Source organism: Python bivittatus, unplaced genomic scaffold (assembly GCF_059951505.1).
Source record: "Python bivittatus isolate LINGU-HERP-01145 unplaced genomic scaffold, Pbiv_v1 ctg000020_np1212, whole genome shotgun sequence".
NCBI lineage: Eukaryota > Metazoa > Chordata > Lepidosauria > Squamata > Pythonidae > Python > Python bivittatus.
The window spans coordinates 91,475,953-91,495,000 of NW_028277030.1; the positions used below are offsets into that span (position 1 = coordinate 91,475,953).

At 39.0% G+C, this 19,048-nt stretch overlaps 1 protein-coding gene across 1 annotated transcript in view; it reads left to right on the forward strand.

Moving 5' to 3' along the window:
• Positions 1-278: 278 nt before the first annotated feature.
• Positions 279-19,048, forward strand: part of FMN2 (formin 2) — a 175,343-nt gene continuing 156,573 nt past the window's right edge. The window contains exon 1 of the mRNA XM_088143933.1: positions 279-1,977. Within this exon, the coding sequence (XP_088000059.1) occupies positions 432-1,977 (1,546 nt within the window). The 5' untranslated portion in view covers positions 279-431. The remainder of the gene's footprint in view (positions 1,978-19,048) is intronic.

The window sequence follows — 19,048 nt, forward strand, 5'->3', positions numbered from 1 at the left end:
TTGAAGTCCTGACCCCTAAGCCACTCTGTGACAAAGTGACCTCCTACAAGCTGACAATGCAGGGGATTGAGGCACTGGAGAAAAAAGTTCCTGTTGTCAAGGCACTATTCTTCCCCTCTAGCCACAAGAGCCAGGAGGGGAGCCGAGGTGGGCTGAAAAGGCAACGATACCAGGAACTGCCGTTGGAAGGAGCTGTCGGCGTCTCTCAGTGCTCTACTGAGCATGTCTCAGAGGAGCCTTATGCTGGCAGCACATTATGCAAAAAAGCAGCTCGAGCAGCCGGGAGAGACTCAGAGCAAGCCTTTGCTCCCCTTGCATCACCGCCGCTCGAAAACAACCCTGGATTACTTGAGAGGGCCTGCTTGCCTGCCCAGGTGAGTGAAGCCAAGCAGCATGGCTTGATTCCTAACAGTGCCCAACCGCTGAACACCATGGGAAACCAGGATGGGAAGCTGAAGAGGAACGCAGGTGATGTGCACGAAGGTGGCGAGGATGCTTCTGGGCCCAGGGATGCCGAGGGCACAAAGAAAGGAGGGGGGAGCAAGAAGAGCCTGGGCCGGCACGGGAAAGGGAGCGAATCGACGAAAAAGAAGGGCAAGTCTGAAGCCAGGGCATCTGTCTTTTCCAATCTGCGCATCAGGAAAAACCTCTCCAAGTCTAAAGATGGAACCAGCAGCTCGAGAGAGGATGTTTTAGAAAGCCAGGCCGGGCAAACAGGAGAGCTGGACAGTGCTCACTCGATTCTCACCAAAACTCCCGATATAAGCATTTCTGCAGATGAAGGGGGTCTCTCGGATACCGATGCAGAGCATTTTGAAAATACAAATGAAACTCGCCCTGCAGCTGTCGAGCCGCAAGATGGACAAAGAACCAGCTCTGGCTCGGATACGGATATATACAGTTTCCATTCAGCCACCGAACAAGAGGATTTGCTTTCTGATATTCAGCAGGCAATTAGACTGCAGCAGCAGCAGCAGCAGCAGCAGGGGACAATTAACGTTGGAACTGAGCAGCAGGGCACCAAAACAATGGACCTACACATGGCTAATTCTCAAGCAACCCCATTAGATTTTGAAAGGTTTCTTTCACGCAGCAGTGACAAAGACAGTAGCCCGGATACCGAGCAGCCAGTCTCTGCTAAATCAGAAATCACAGAATATGTCCCAAGCTGTCAGACTGAAGTGCAAGAAGGGGCAAATGGCATGGGGCATTCCTGCAGCAGTGTGTCTGAGATGCAGGAAGAACCTGAGCAACTGCCAACAGAAGAGGAGCAACCTGCTGGTGAAGAAGGAGACTTCTCTACTCCCATTGCTGCAGCTGAAGAAAACGGGACTCTTCTGGGCAGTTCAGTCTTTAATTTCCCACCCCCAGCTGGTGAGTCTGAGACTGAAGTAATTGCTGTTGAATGTACAGGTGCCGAAAGAGAGGCTGATCCAGCAGATGGAGGCAGGGATCGGGTTGCCGTGGCCACAGACAGGAAATGGAGTTTGTCAACTAGCAAAGAAGCAGCGGAGGAGGGCTTTTCGGTGGAAATGAAAAATGGGACTTGTTCCTCAGAGGATGTCTCCAGCAGCCCAGTGCACACTTCCAAATGTTTTAAACCTTACCCTTTCATCAACCCATGCTACATCAAAACCACCACTAGGCAGCTGAGTTCTCCAAATCATTCGCCTTGCCTTTCCCCTTCACAGAGCCCCCTCTTTAAAAGGAGACGGGAGCCCTCTCGACTGAAAGAGAAGGCACCAACCAAGAAACAGAGATCTGCTAGTTTGGCAGGGGCATTTAGCCGATCCGCAGACTGGACTCATGAGATTTCAGATGAACCCAGTGAAATAGCGCAAAAGTCAGGCTCTGCAGATTTTTTGGAGTACGGGCAGACCAGAGATGGTATCCAAGGGGAAAGAGTGCCTTTGAATCATTTGAGAAAGTCCTCAGGAATGTCACCTTCTACTGATGCCTTCCCTAATGTATTTCGAGGTGAGTGTCCTGTATAAACAGTTGTTGCAGCTTCATATCTGAAGCGGAAACGTCTACGTGTAATAATACATCTTTTCTATTGTTAGCTTGATTTCCATTTACAGTCCAGCTGAGATCCCAACCTCTGCAAAAAACTACATGTGTTTCCAGTAGAAATGAATGTATGTAATGTTTGTTGCAAAATTCCTCACTAAAGCATGTTAAAAGTACTCATTAGGCAAGTGATGTAGTATGTTGTAAACTATCAGTGAATTGTATGCATCAAGGCCAGTAAATATACTTTCTGAGGTTTGTGTGGGCTTTTCCAAACCTACTATCCTTCAGATATGTTGGGATGTCCATGATGGCTAAGAATTCTGGGTACTGTCCTGGGGGCCATGATATCTCAGGATTCTGGGAGGTGTAGTCCCAATACAACCACAGGCTTTCACATTGGAGAAGAGTGACCTATTATACCCATAGAACAACTTGTTAATAATGATAATTTATTTTCTGCATTGACTGTAATATACAAATACCTTATAGCCTTGGTAGAGGTTGATTATATTCTGGATATTTTGTAAATTCCACTTTAAATACAGGGATTCTTGAAAGTGTAAAAGTGACCACAGGTGGAAAATAGGTTCATGGTTGACGCTTCATCTGCTGGGCCAATCTGGCCTTTAGCTGCCACTTCTATAAATAATCTCTGTCTTTCTGTTTCTAAAGAATATTACATTTTATACCTTATTCCTTTCTTTACCTCTTTCCTTTAAGACTGATCATTGTCACCCTTTTTAAAAAAGCTGAAATAACAGCAAAAGGGAATGAAAGGTTGCACCTAAGGCCAGCCACCCACTGACATCATGTCAGGTTAACATCGTGACATATCATCAGGCCCTGAATCTCCTGCAAGCTCTTAAAGGCTGAGGGGTTGGATCCCTCCCTGATACCAACCAGCTAGCAGCTACTTTCTCCTGTCCCAAATACCTCTGGACCCTGCCTTTGTCCAGCATTCCTTGTAATCCAATAGGAATGCTCAGGAAATCTCTATAGAGGACCAGAGAAGGGAGTGGGCAGGGAGCCAGGCAGTTGGACCCAGCACTTAATTCAGCTTTAAAGAAGGCTTATTGGATGGTGGGCAACAGGGACACACCCACTTTCCCTTCTCCCCCACTTTTTCCAAAGCTCAGCCTGGTACTGGGTAGAGACATATTCTCCCACTCCTTGTATGAATCTGCTAGCACTTCAAGGACTTGTGTGTTGGGGAAAGGACCCAAATGCATTTTGGGAAAGGAAGTGATGTTGCAATAGCTGAGCCTTATACTTGTCAGGTCAGGACAGGACCCAGCCTTTATTTTTCATTTTGTAGTGCCGGGGCCAGCAACAGCTATACTACACTGCTCTCTGGGCCCTCACTGCTCACCCAAACATATTACATGTTGACACCGAGATTGCTGGGTCTCAATGTTTTTTAAAAAAACTAGATTTCTGAGCTGAACATTATCCATTGGACAACATGTGGTTTTTAAGGTGCATCTGGCATGAGCTGATGATTCTGCTGCTTAACAGCCAACTATTCACTTGCAAAGTGTTCATTCAGTGAGAGGGTTGGTTTGCAATAAGGATAATTTCCCCAGATAGAGGACCTAAATATCTTCAGGATTGCCTTCTCCCAATCCATCCATCGATAAGATCTTGTAGAAGATCTTACTTTAGGTCCCCTCATTTAATGGCTGCCATTTTCAGGGGCCGTGGAGGTGTGCCTTTTCAATTATTGTCCCCTTTCTTTGGAATAGCATTCCTCCTGAGATCCAAATCTCAACCCATGCCCTGCTAGGTTTCAGAAAGGCCATCAAAACCTGGCTTTTTCAACAGGCCTTGGGAGACAGAATGTTGTGAGTTCCCTCTCTTATAATCTAAAGTGTAACGAATATAGAGATCTATTTATCCCCAGTGTTCTGTTTTCTTCTGTTTTGGATTGTATTATTTGTGTTTTAGAAACTGTAGCTTTAAAACTGACTTACATCAATAGGATATGGAAGCCACTCAGAGTTGGTTTCAAATGGAGGAGCATAGAAGTCCAGCAAACAAACATTCTGTTTCCTACGTTGCGTACACTGATACTTGCATGGAATGAAGATGGGTTGGAGAATCATTCCAAGAATGCAACAGAGATAAACTTTAGCTGGTATCTTCAAAGTTCTGGCTAGCTTTGTTCATGAGAGTAAGTTCCCATTTTGTAACTTTTCACATTGATTTCAGTGTGAACTAAGTACAATTCAACCTAGTGTGTATGGATGAAAAAGTTCTTGACCCTAGATATAAAATCTATGTAGTCCTAGGAATGAAATTTAAATGCTTTGCAAATGAAGTGTGACTTCAGATTAAGATGATGGATGATACTTGATCTTTTATTTAAAAATTGCAATTTATGTGGATATATTATAACTTGGACAGATAAAAATGTGGGGTGCTTTATACATATTCTAAATGCCATCTTACCTTTTTGCCTAAATATTAAGAGATCTATATATCATCTTTGATTTTAGTTCATTTTATTTCTGATCCTATGTTCCTGTGTTGCTATAAACATATTAATGGTCATACAAACTAAGAGACTATGAGATTTTCATATTTTCCTTCCTTGGAATTACTTACCTTGTGGTACACAGAGACAGCCAGCCTGTAATTTTCCAGAAGTTCTTGGACTGCATCTCCCCATATTTCAGCAATAACTGTGGGTCAAACCTTGCTCATTCCTATCATGGAATTGCAGAAATAAGTTCTACACATTTTCCTCTGCATTAGAGCCATTCATTTCAAATTATTGTTATAATGTTGCATATATCCCTGTTGAATTTTAATTAAGTATATATAAATCAACATTTATATGGTACCCTGGTAATATACAATGACATCTAGCTTAACATAAATAAACAGAAATGACATTTAAGGAAATTATTGGATTGGTTGCAGTTCCTTTTGAGCAAAGGGGCTAATTCAGAAGGTAATCCAGAATTCATTCAAGTCAATGACAGAGTGGTATAGAATATGTGGTAGGATGTGAGTCCTAGCAGAGGTAGGTTCAAATCTCTCTACAGACATTGGTTGAAGACTAGCAAAATACATTGAGTTGTTGTGTTAAGCTGACTGGGGAAAGTGTGGGATAAAAGTGTTTAATACATTTAGTTATATTCATAATCCTCCTAACAGTTGAGTACAATTGAATCAATTGCTATCACTTATGAATGGTTCCTATAGCACATACCCATAGTTAATTTAAACATAATTGACTTAACCCAATTTTGGGGATTCATATGACATAATAATCCATAGTATAACCACACTGGCTGGAATGCAACATTCTAGGCTATGATTAGTTGGTAAGTTTGTAATTTAGTGTGCCATATGAACACAGCCATACAATGGTAAGCAGTACATCATCTTTAAAAAAAAAAAGGAGTCACACACTGTGAAATAATCACATTAATATCAAGCTATGCTCTAGAATGTATGGCAGTTTATTAAGCATAAATACAGACTATGATAACTCAACAGGTAGAACAGAATTAATAGGTAAGAGGGCTATGCAGTATTTCGGATTCAGAGGTAAAAAGATGTTTTAGGTTGTGTAGGGGCCTCTCTGCAGCAGCTGTTTGCAACTCCTTAAACCAGGTAAGTCTTTTGCTGCAGATGTGGTGTAGGTATGGAGGGCACCTGTGTGTACCTGGGAAAAGACACGACTGCTTTAAGGAGTTGCAGGCGGGCTATATGGGTGCCCTGCATGTTCTAAAGCACCTTTAAACCTCTGAATCTGAAGTGCTGTCCAGCATTACTACCTCATTGTATCAGTCTGAACAGAAATCCAAAAAAAAAAAAAAAGTTTGAAAACCAGATCTTAATATACATTAGAAATTGACATATGTTGTGGGGAGAAAAGGTTGGTATCCTGAGTGAAAGTTGCAGAATAATAAAAGTCCCAGCCAAAATGTCTAGTCATATAGGATGGCTGGCTGCTGAATCTCTGCATGAATCCTTGCTCTTGGGTGGCTTTCAAAGCCATCAGCCATCACTAAAGCTCAGCCCTTCAGCTTACTTATTCTCATTTTTGGCTGTGATTGAACGATCCCATTGCTTCCACATAGAGAGGCAGGAGAATGTACTAGGCAGGGTGGCCTGATATTTTAACTTGTGGGAAAAAAACTCCCTTGGCTCCCAGAAGTTTGTAAATCATTCACTTATAAACTCTCTCAGAAGGAAAATGTTCAATGTTCGTTCAATTTTAATCCCAGCAGGTGTCTGTAATTATGGAGACCGATCTTCTAAGATAGCTAACTCTCCTTTCACTCATAAAAAGTTTTTGATATTTTGAATTGAGTCACTAACTTGTATACTTTGCATTTTAAAAAGCTGTTTCACTTTCCCTGCTAGCTTTTGTTATGCTAAAGTATTAGCACATGACTACCATTTCATGACTGCTTCACTTTCAGGCTCTTAGCCCACTTTCTTTTTCCTTCCAAAGTCGTTTCCCTGTTTTTTCCCCAAGCCCTGACTTACTCTAAATGGGAAAGTACAGTGCAATGTCCTTTGCAGCAGTAAGTCTGTCCTCTACCATAAATAATTATAAAATAAATCATTATAAATAATTAAATAAATAATTATCAACCTACTTTGACATTAAGAGGCTGATTCTGTCTTTCAGTTCATGCAGTGCCTTTTACAGGATAGCATTTTGCTAAAACCAAGCTGAAGTTTCCCTGTACAAGCTCAGAGAAGCCCATTACAGAACACAAATAGAAGACCTAAGGGAATCATTCAATTTTTTTTTCAAGGAATTTTATTAAAGGATATAATTACACTAGTAAAAATTAATACACACTAAAAGAAAGATAGAAAATAGAAGGAAAGTGTAAAAGGTGCAAAGGGGGGGGGGAAAGGAAAGTCATAAAGAATAGAAGGAAAAAAGAAAAAAATATAGTAAAGAAAAGAATATATATATAGGAATTCCATCCTTCATTACAACAAGTATAAACAATTTTAGTAACTTTTCACCTCCTCTTAAATTACAACAAATGATCTCTTCTCATATCCCATCTCTTATCTATAAACAAATCCATAAATCCATGTCACTTCAATCCTGGTGTCAGCAAGAGTCCATTAAGGGTTACCAGAAATAACATATCTATTTTAACCTTGATGAAATAAACCAACTTTATATTCCTTCCTCTTCTAACAATCTTGATCTTTAGTCCATTCAAATAATGTCCGAGAATTTGATTTCTTTTCATTTCTTCTTTGTTCCTTCTCACAAAATTGTTCAAAACTTTAAGAAGCCTCTTTTGTAAATCCAATATAGAAAAGTTATCCAGGTCACTCTCTTGGTTTATTGTTTCTATGCCTTTTAATTATTAAAACAGCCAGTTTCTTTTGTATGTCCATTGTAACATCTTTTTCCATGTCATTCTTGTAGCCTGTTATTTGTAAATCCACTTTCAACTCAGTCTCTGTCTTGTCACATAAAACCTGTTCCTCTTCCATAACATCTTTTAGACACAGTCTATCCATAGAGGCAGCTATTGCTGTTAACAATGTTAATCTTAACTTCTGATTCCATTTTTCAAAAGTGTCCTTCAGTATTTTCAGTGTTAGAATATTTTGCACCATTCTGTAACTGTTAGTCAAGTTTATGTGTTCTTCTCCTTTAACTGAAATCTTTAGTTCCCTGTAGTGTTCAATTCTTAAAATCTTACTATGTTTTTTTTTAATAAAAATTTTTTTAAAAGCATTTTCCCACAGGAAGGATTCTTTATAATTAATTCCAAAATCTTATTTCAAATTTATCTGGACCCTTAGTCTGTTTGTAGCTTTCTAAAATCAAAGTTTTAATCAACCTTTTGTTGTTGTTTTTTTTTTAATTAAGATCTTAAGCTTGTAGTTTAAACTTTCTTTCATCAAGGATTGAAGGCAAACTCACCTGGTGCTTTCAAACTTGTCAATCCAAAGGTTTCTAACAGTGGAAAAGTAGTTAACAAGCAATTTCCAAAAGTGATTAGAAAGGAAATATGCAAACTTAGTGTCCTTTCAAAGGTGCTAACCACTATTTGAGCAAGATGGCTATTCCCTCATCTCCCAGTGCTCAAAACCTGCTAGAGACTGCTATCTACTGTCTGGAGCATTTGTGGGCTATCTCTCATCCTCTTCTTGTCTGGAGAGATTCGAAGAGCCGTTCTACTCGCCGGCTCTTCGTTCTTGGCTGCGGTCATTGGCTCTGCTTTTCAGACTGCTATTCTTCCTCCAGAAGTCCCTAAGGGAATTATTCAATGAGCCTATATGCTTACAAGAGAACAGTGTTTTTAAACACAGAACCTCAAATATTCCATAATATGTGCAGTTCAGTACGTTTATCAGAACTTAACAGGTGGCAAGAATTAGCTGACCTTGAAAGCTAAGCAGAGATGAGCCTGGTTAGTTCTTAAATGGGAGACTTTCATGAAATTTCAAGGTTATAGGGTAGACTTCCAAAAAAAAAAAAAAAAAAAGTGCTTATCAACTGATGAGTAATCCCTTCCTACAAGAGTCACAAAACCTTTATGTCTTTGAGGTTAGGGCCATAGATCCCCTAGTCATATTTTTTTTCTCTCAAATTGATATTATGGTTAGCAAGCTATTGCTAAAATCTTCAGTCTTACTAGATATTCCTTCATCTTAACATTCCTTCATAATCAGGAACAAACAATGCACATTATTTGTCTTGTACCTTTTCCTGTTTCTGGAATGATTTAGACATTTCAGGGTTTGTTTGCTGAGGTTTTCTTTGGCCAGAGCTCTGACCCAAGGTTTCTGGTGCTAACCTCTGCTGCCATCTTGACATTCAATGCAACTGCATGGCGTGGCTTCCGGTTTCTTCAGCCATCAGATCAGGACTTCTTTAAGAAAGGTTGCATTGGACGGGGCACCTTGCTGCAACCTCAGCTCTGAGCCAATAACTGACTGTTACTGAATGATTTCTCCCTATTCAATGTTTAAAAGCCTCAGCTTGGTCTCCCTCCTACAGCCACCCTAACTAAGACCGCCACAACTGAACTAAGTCCAATACCAAAATCAGGATTCTGGCTTCCTCAGTTGCACTGTAAACAGATAAGCCCTCTGGCAGGGACATGCTAATTATTTAAATGAGGAAAGAATACCTAGGATCAATGGATTACAGGTGTAGGGCAATGTTTCCCATTGACTTCATACAATTGAGATTTTCCATTGTGTATGTTACAGAGTTTGTTTTGCATGCATAATGAATAGTCTGCTGATGCAGTTGCTCCATGTAATTTGAAGCATCTCTGTTCAATGTATCTGCTTTTACCCGTGATCTTGGAGTGAACAAATAGTGGCCTAGTTTGCAGTGCTTTATAGCTGGGCTTTCTGCCATGTTACTTTTAAAGTAGTCCATGTGTTCTTTTCTGGGTAAGGATTTTCTAACACATGACGTAAATGGTAATGAACAGCTGCAACTGCAGTTTTTAAAGGACATTCAACTAAGGTATAACTATTGTGGCTTTAAGTAACTATGCAAGTGCTATATATATCAAAGTTCTTGCCTATTTAGGGAAGAAAATAATGATGCTATGCTAAGGAAATCATTTCTCTTTTAGTACACTGCATTTCTACACTGTGTTTGATGCTCATCCCAACTGGACCTAATGGGAATGTGTGTGTGTGTGTGTGAGAGAGAGAGAGAGAGGGAGGGAGGGAGGGAGAGAGTGTGGATGAAAGATAGTTGCTTTTTTATACATACTTGTAACATCTAAATATTAAATGGAATGGGAGAATTAGAGTATTAGAGTATATCCACATTTATAATTTATAAACTGCTCCTGGGCTGTGCTCATGCTGGCTTGAAACAATCCTGTCTGTACGGAGACATTTTGCAACAGTTTGTAAGGTAGTCAGGCCAGACTGTAGGCTGATGTATTTTCCCCACTAATTTTCTTCCTGTAGTCAAGTTTTCCTGAACATAGATACTTGGGTACAGGTAGTCCTCACTTAACAACTGTAATTGGGATTGGCAACTCAGTCACTAAGCAACATGGTTGTTAACATCATGTGACTGCACCCAGCTTACAATGTGAGTTCTACCGCAGTCGTTAAGCATGATGTCACATGACTGTGACTTGTGACTTACTGCCAGCTTCCCCATTGACTTTGCTTGTTGGAAACCAGCTGTGAAGGTCACAAACAGTGATTGTGTGACTGCAGGATGCTGTGACCATCGTAAATTTGCACTGGTTGCCAAGTACCTGAATTGTGATTGTGTGACCACAGAACACTGCAACCATTGTAAGTTTGAGGACCATTCATAAATGTACTTTTTCATTGCCATTGTATGTTTGAATGGTTGCTAAACAGGGCAGTCATTAAGCAAGGACTACCTGTATCTATTGAGCATGAAACTGAGCAAACTCAGGGAGGCAGTGAAGGACAGGAAAGCCTGGCGCAATATGGTTCATGGGGTCACGAAGAGTCGGACACGACTTAACGACTAAACAACAACAACAACCTGTATCTATGTGTGCATATACACACACACAAACACACATACATACAAAGTTAAATTGAAGTCATATATAGAAATTTTAGGTATTAAAATACACATATATGCAACTGCAATTCGCAACTTTTTAAAAAGGTACTTCTTTATACCCTGTTCTACTCTAATAAGTCGTAATAGGTTCTATACCTCCTTTTACCAGCACTGCTGAAGTAGCAGAGTGGTTAAGTTAAGAAATAGTATACAGAAGATATGTTTAAAAAGAAATATTTTTCTTTTTTTGCATAGCTAGTTTTCCCATTGGGCCTTTAAAAACAAAAACAAAAATAGGACTTATTAAGAGAGAAAATTAGCTACTCAAGAAGAGAAAAATTACAATTTAAAAAATTCTGCTCGGTTTCAGGCTGGCAACTTTTTCTGTGCTAAACGAAGATAACCACTCTACTATTTCAGTAGTGCTGTCAAGGGAAGGTATAAAAGCTATTAAGGTGCATTACAAACACTGCCTCAATTGAATGGGTGGTCCTTCCTTTGCAAAATAGCCAATGGACTGCTGAGGTGAACCTAAAATAATCTGAACTCTCTGTCCCAAATGGGCAGAAGCACTCCAGGCAACATAAGACGGGAAAGTGTATTTTGAAAGTGGAACAGAGAAGCATGCCCTGAGGTCACTTTGAGGGTGAGTGGGGGGATTCATAGAGGGCAGTGTCATCATTCCTGCCCTCCAGAAATAGTTACTGGCTGGTTCTGCTGATTGGGCAACTGGGTAATGAGGATAAGCCCTCAGATATTTTACCAGTGGCATCCCATTGAAGGGCTAGTGGTACTAGCATGGCAATTCACACAGAATTTGTTTATTTCATGTAATCTAAGATGTGAGTAGCGGTAATCAATAAATTGGAAAGGATATGATGGGATTGATACAGTCTCAGTTACTGTGGGAGGGTTAAGAAGACAAGTTAAATCACCCCAATAATTCTTTGTGAAGAAAGATAACTGGGTCATAAAGTTAAATTTGGATATAGGCAAAAGGGTGTCATTTGTGATCTGTTTTCCCCCAAATGAGGTTGCAGAATATTATTCTCCAAAAGTGGCTCCCTATGTATCATATTTCTTTATTATATGGAATTAATTTCTCAGTTATATGGAGTGTACTTATATTTATTTTATTTATTAATTCATGGAAAAGTCATATGTGTCCAGAGGTGTTGAGAGTAAAAGGAATAACCATGTACATGGGTACACACATATACGCGCAGACATGAACAGTGAGCAAAGGAAGGTGAATTTTTCATATCAAATTAGTGGAAGGAGAACAATCTTTCTCTAAAACAAGGGTAAAGATCTGTTGATGTTGCAACTAGATCACAGCTATGGGAGCAGTCATGATCAGGTATGGAGATTCTATTATATGTAGTATTTATAACATTTGAAAAGTGTGGTACTGACTTAGGAAATTATTTATATTTTAAAAATGTATGTACCACCTTCTGTATTCTACAATATCTTGACAAGGAATCTATGATGTAATTGATTGTCAAGGCCCTAATTTTCAGCTGATGCTCTGAGTCCAATATCAACATATGAAATGATGTGATTCAGGCCAGAATCATATCTAGATCTTAGCTAGGAGAGAACAGATTTAATAATTTGTTCCAGTCTTCAACAGTCTTAGTTTCATTGAATGGATTTATTTATTCACTTCTATTTCTATAAGGCCTTTTTGCTAAAAAAAAAGACAGTGTACAATTTAAAAACATCAACAACAGTAAGTCTTTAAATATAAAAATCACAGCACCAAACTAAAACTACTTTGTAAAGTTGATTTAAAGATTGAGAAAGTGATAGTTGTATATAATATTTTGGTTAGTTGCTATTATAGAAATCTATCTTTTTATGAATAATTAGTAGAATTATCTCCTAAATTCAAATTGCCTTGAAATTATAAATGTACAGTGGTGCCTCTACTTACGAACGCCCCTACTTACGAATTTTTCGAGATACGATCAGCTCCAGCCCCAAAAATTTACCTCTACTTACGAACTCGCCTTGACTTACGAACCGGATCCGCGGCCATTTTCCGCCCGTTCCACGTGGTCCGTGGCCATTTTCCGCCCGTTCCACGTGGTCCGCGGCCATTTTTCCGCCTGTGCCACGTGGTCCGTGGCTATTTTCCGCCCTGCCACGTGGTCAGCAGCCGTTTTTCCTCCCCTGCCACATGGTCCGCGGACGCCGGAACGGATTAACAGTAATTACATTGAACCTTATGGGAAAATTTACTTCAACTTGCGACCAACTCGACTTGCGATCAGAGTCACGGAACGGATTAAGTTCGTAAGTAGAGGTACCACTGTATGTTAAAAATTGGAATGTCCTTCCTTTGTTTTCTTCTTAAGAGTTTACTAATTCTGTTGAGACTACATGACAAAACTTTCTAACTTTGTCACATGGTCAGATTCTTTTATGCCACTATATAAAAGTCATACCTCATAGTTTACAAAGCCTGGCTTCACACATTATGCTAAACCCAAACCAAATAAGCCACAGTTTTGCCTTAATATAATATTTAAAGGTAGCCACTTTCTTCTCTGTTTAAAAATTGCAGTTTCTTCAGAGAGCCATCATGATGTGATGGTTAATGTTTACTTTTTGGAGAGTAGGGATATTTTTACCATACCATTGGGTGAACTTTGTTGGAAATCAGCTGTTTCACTGTTTTTATCACATATCCAGAAGCTATCGAAAAGCCTTACGGTCAAATCCATCAGAATATATCTGTGCCTCTATATGCAGATGGTAAATAGTATATCGATTATTTCCTGTTCTTTTTATGTTTAGAATTATAAATATAAAGAAGCCAGGGATAAATATTGTTATTCATTTTGCCTCTCATTATCAGTGCTCTCTGTTCTAGAGCAAAGCAGTATCACCAACCACAATATGTTTTTTTTAAAAGTTGGCAAGTCAGTTGTCACTATTTATATATCTTAATAACCAGACTTTAAAATCTGTTACCAGGCTTCATCTGGTATTGTTGTGGGCTTCATTTCCTTGCCTATTATCCAATGGAAGACAACTGACTGTGGGATGGGTTTTTAAAAATCTTTATATAGTGATCATTCAGGCTTGGATGATGTCTATTAAATGCAAGAATCCTTCTGAGGAACCAGGGAAGGGTAGGGAAATCAGTAGAGAATTTTCATAATGGTTGAGAGGTTCTGTTGTTGTTTGTTTGTCTTGTCCTGAGAAGGACCAAGATACTCAGAATGGTTGTTTTGTGCAAAATGTAACCAAGATCATATACATTGGGTTGACTAGGTAAGGTACATACGCACATGTTCAGTTTTCCCCTTTAAATCCTCCCTTCTATATTATAAAAGGAAAATTCCTGTTCTTCACAACATATTTGACACCCACATATTTTGCAGTAGAATATCTCTGTTCAAATATGGAAAGAAAAAAAAACCCTACTTTTCAAGATGCGGAGGTAAAAATACAAGGAAATGTTTATTAGAGGTTGAACTAACAGTATCTATTAGTTTTCCACTGTAATTAAACAGATGGTCCTATAGGCCTCGCCCATCCATCAAGCAGATGGTACATTTGTCCCTTAATTGTGTGCTGAATGGTTAGCTTCTGAAAGTGACTGCTATTAACACTAGGGAAATACAGAATAATTCTGATACATTTTGCTGTGTTTTGTAAAAAGAGGAAAAAGCAACCTTGGTCCTTTAGGTAAAAAATAACTTGCAGTTCATCCACCTGACGTTTCTAACCAGTTTGTATTTTAACCAAGAAATGAATCAAATCATTAATTGGTCTGAGTGGTATCAAGCTGGCATTCTTTGGAAACTTTTGCATAAATGCAGCCATTCTTAGGAGACTGGCAAAATGTCAAAAATGTTGTATCTTGGCCAGATTTGCATACTAACTTTGTGAACAAAGTTCTACAAAGGATTTACTTGTTTTAAGAAATATCCTGGGTAATATGTGTCTTTCAGCAACAGCCAGAATTTGGGTGTGAAATTTGGATAGAAATATGTGAGTTTATGGATTCAGAAATTAAGTACGCAGTTTGCTGGATATGACGCATCCACTTTCTTTTTTAATGGCATTCAGATTCTGTATTTCTGCTTGGATAAACAGTTATAGTATATGATCGCATTGCTGAACAAAAATAAAAGCCTGTTTGGGGGTATTTTCAAAGAGTTTGTACTTCAGAACTGAATTATCCATCACAGCTATTTAAAAAAGATAGAATCTGGGGGTGGCAGGAAGGAACATGTTTAGTCATTGAGGCTATTCTTCAAATATTCCAGTTCTTTATGAGTGGCAGAAATGTAATGCATTCAGTGAAAAATGAGGAGGTTAAACGTTCATATGCTTTAAGTTCCCCCTTCACACAAACTTTGGTGATTTAATGTATTCACATCTGCTCTGAGAAAACAACCTGCTGCAGAGACAGGGCTGTAGGAAGATTTTTGATTTCCACTTGTTACATAAACAAGCATTGTACAATACTGGCCTTCTGCTCAAGGGAAGCAGATGCCCTCAACTAAAGTCTACTCAGTCTCTTAAAAGAACAACAATACCTTCTAGGGGAATGAGAATAAAACTGAATGGGACTGAGGGTTGTCCGGTACCCTCTGAGGTAGAGAAGTATAACCAAATCCCTAAATATTCTGTATTAGGGTTTGCCTTGAGGCCTCTCCTAGCTGTTTCAGTAGCCATTGGAAGAGGCTTCTGTGCACCTATAGTCTTTTATCAAAGCAAAGGACTACTTCAGAGCTTTACACAACCCTATTTTGTGTGAAAAAAAACCTTCTGCTTCACTGAAATTGAATTATAATTTATTGCAACCATTTTCCAAACATGCACAATAAGCATATGTTGAAGTTTGGAAGTGGTGGACCACAACCCAACTTCTTCAAAGCCTCCAAATAGAAATGGGAACCCTTGAGGCCATATTAAGCAATACAGTATATAAAATGTGTCAATGGATCTTATGGGGTGCTTTGTTTTCAGGCAAGGGAAATGGGGAAAGGTTAGGTTCTGATCCAGATTGGGCCATCACATACTTACAGTATAGGATCTAGAAATGGAGGATCTGGTTCATATATTTTCCAATTTTGCCTTCAGTATGTGATTTTTCTTTGATAGGGAATCTTCTTTTAATTTTTGGTATGATATAATGGCATGGGCTTTTTTTGTCGGTCCATTTGATTAATTGTTTGAAATGTTTGAAAAAGGACAATAATGACTTGCTGCATAAAATAAATGGGCATGTTGAATTTTATCAGGTATGAATCATACTTTCTGATTATGCTGAAAGACAGTAATAAGTTACACAGAGCATGATAGATAAATGTGAGAATAAGAAGGGGGGGACCTTGATCTTTCTTTTTGTTGTGAGAAAAATTCAAAGGAGTTTAAATATGAAGCTACTCAAGAGAAAGACTTACATTATAACTGTGAAATTCTGTAGTTTCTGTCTCCTTAAATAAATGGCTGACTTCTATGACAATGCTGTTGGGATTACTGAATTAAGTTCCATTGACTGTAAGATTTTATTAAGAGTGATATCACATGATTACATATCAGATCACCTCTGCAAGTCATCAGAGACAAGAATTAAGTCTGAAAGAGTTTTGCCAGGAGGGAGAAAACAGACCTACAAAATTATGATTAATTCAGAATGAACTAGGCAAATCAAATTCTTTACACAAGAAGAGAAAGCCATGTATAAGTTAGTTATAAGAGTTAAAGCATTATTTTTATAGATAGGAAATATTGGCTATCAAAGTTCCATTATAACGTACATATTTTGCCTGCTAAAAGTCTTATATTCAGTCTCTGCCCGAAGCCCTGAACTCAGTAGGCAATGCTAAGACTAAGCTAGATGAACCAATGGTATAAGTTGTTCTTGTGTTGTTATTTTTGTTGTTGTTATTCTATACTGGTTTTCTACCAACATGAATGTAAATGGTTAGAAAATGGTTAGAAAAAAACAAACCAGTAACTGGACTTGCACTAACACGAAACAACAGACAACTGAGGGCAAATCACACCATGTGCACTTTCCAAAAGAGTGACCAGATGGGTTCATCCAACATCTTAGTTTTTTAATAGTTTTTAAGGCCTTAGAGAAGGCCAACAGGGAGAGGGACATTTATATGCTGTTCCAAAGGGCAGGCACTGCAACAGAGAAGGCCCATGTCTTGTGTCTCATTAGATGACTTTGTTTCATACAGGAAATCTGAAGCATGCTCATTCTGACAGATCTTGTGGGACTGGAGACAGGCAGTTCTGCAAATCCATAATGGTAGCAGCTCATCTAGCATGTAGGAGAAACCTTTCTCCTGTGTGGATTCCAGGCTATGGAAACCGCTCCCCAGAGAAGGGCATATGGTCCCCACTTTACCACTTATTTAGGAAAATGGCAAAAACCCACCTGTATTGCTGATCTCTTAATTATTAACCAATTGATTTGGATGGTAGTGATTTTAGTTTCACCCCTGATTGTTGGGTTTCTTTCTGCTTTATCATTTGCATTTTTAATTCTTGTAAGGCACCCCAGGTGTATGTGCATAGAACTAAAGGAAATAATTTTAATAAATAAACAAAACCAGTGCTAAGGGAGCTTCTTGTGTTTATATAATTCAAGGGCACTCTATGAGTTTAGACCTATCAATATCTGTAGGTCAAACCCAACATGATTAATGAGAGGAAAGAATGAGGTATTACCACAAAAAACTGCCCTAAGTGCTTTTGAGAATGAATTAAATGTAAATGTGATATGCAGGAATACCCATGAGCTACAGTGAAATTTAGTGATGGGATCTAACCTCAGTGTAGCTGCAAAGACTTACTATTTTGAACCAAAACAACAACAATCATTGTTTAGCCTACAAGGAATTCTTCTTAATTTCTAAAATATTGCTGACCAATATTTACTTCTGAAAGTGCAGGACACTTTGAAGATAAGAGGAGTTTAAGAGGTCTTTTTGAGAGATAGGCTTTCAGATGAAGCGTGCTAATTTACATGGTAATTGCAGTCATCCCTTGATGATATAAACATCTGTATGGCTGTTACGTTAATCAATGCAGAATGAGTTACCAGAAAATAATTGCTCCTTATATGCTGTAATGAGAAGGGAGTAACAGAAGCAATATTGTGAAGCAAGTCATGAAATGCACAGCTTGAAAATATGACTTTTCTAATTCAGTGCAACTGATATTGGTTATTACAGCAGCTGATCTCAGACTGGTTGATTAAATGCCATCAATTCCATGTCCACTTTTAGTGACTGTATAGATAGACTTGCTTCAAGGTGATCTGTCCTCAACCTGGCCTTCAAGGTCCCTCAGTAGTCCATTCATTGCTGTTGTAATGAATCCATCCACCTTGCTATTAGTTGTCCTCTGTTTCCTTCCACTTTTCCCAATATTATGAACTTTTCAAGGGTTGAGTCTTCACATAATATATCCAGAAGATGATAGTCTTAGCCTGAGCGTTTGGACCTCAAGTGAGAACTCTGGATTGATTTGTTTTATAACCCATTTGTTTGCTTTTCTGGCTGCACATGGTATTCTCCAGAGTCTTCTCCAATACAAACATTTAAAAGCAAAGATACTGTTTCTAGTCTGCTTCTTCGAAGTCTAACTTTTGCTTCCATAAATTGTCACAGTGAACATTATTGCCTGCATAATTTTAATCTAGGTGAAGACATGTCACAGCCTCTGAATACCTTTTCCAAAGCCTTCATGGCTGCCCTACCAAGGGCTAGTCTGTGGTGTATTGCTTGACTGCTGGTTCCTTTATTGTTGATAGTCAATCCTGAAAGGCAGAAGCTATCCACCACTTCCATGTGTTCATTGTCCATTTTAAGGCTGATTGCTGTACTTGTTATCATTGGCTTGGTCTTCTTTATATTTAATCTTACTCCCAATTTTTTCACTCTTCTCCTTGACTTTCATCACTGCAGATGATTTGGATTTTCACCTGTCAAGAGTAGTGTCATCAGCGTAGCACAGATTCTTGATGTTTCTTCCTCCATTTTTACAACCACTGTTATTTTCTTGCAATCCATCTTGCCTTCATATATATTCATCTTTGTGTTTGTGTGCCTTCAAGTCAGTCTTGTCTCCTGGCAACTGCCTGGACAAGTCCCTGTAGTTTTCCTGGCAAGTGGTTTCCCATTGTCGTCTTCCTAGGACTGAGAGGGAGTGACTGGCCCAAAGTCACCCAGCTGGCTTCACACCTGGGGCAGGGCTAGAACTTACAGCCTCCTGATTTTTATCCCATTGCCTTTAACCACTACATCAAATTGGCTCAGATATTCAGCATATAGGTTGAATAAATAAGGAGACAGCCTGTCTCACTCCCTTTTCAACCTGGAGCCAGTCTGCTTTGTCATGTTTCATACAGTCTCTGGCTTCTTGTCCTAAGTATAGATTTTACATGAGGACAATAAGATGTTCTGGGAGTCCTATTTTCCTAAGGACATTCCACAGCTTGACATTCTCATATTAGTACTGGAGAATTAC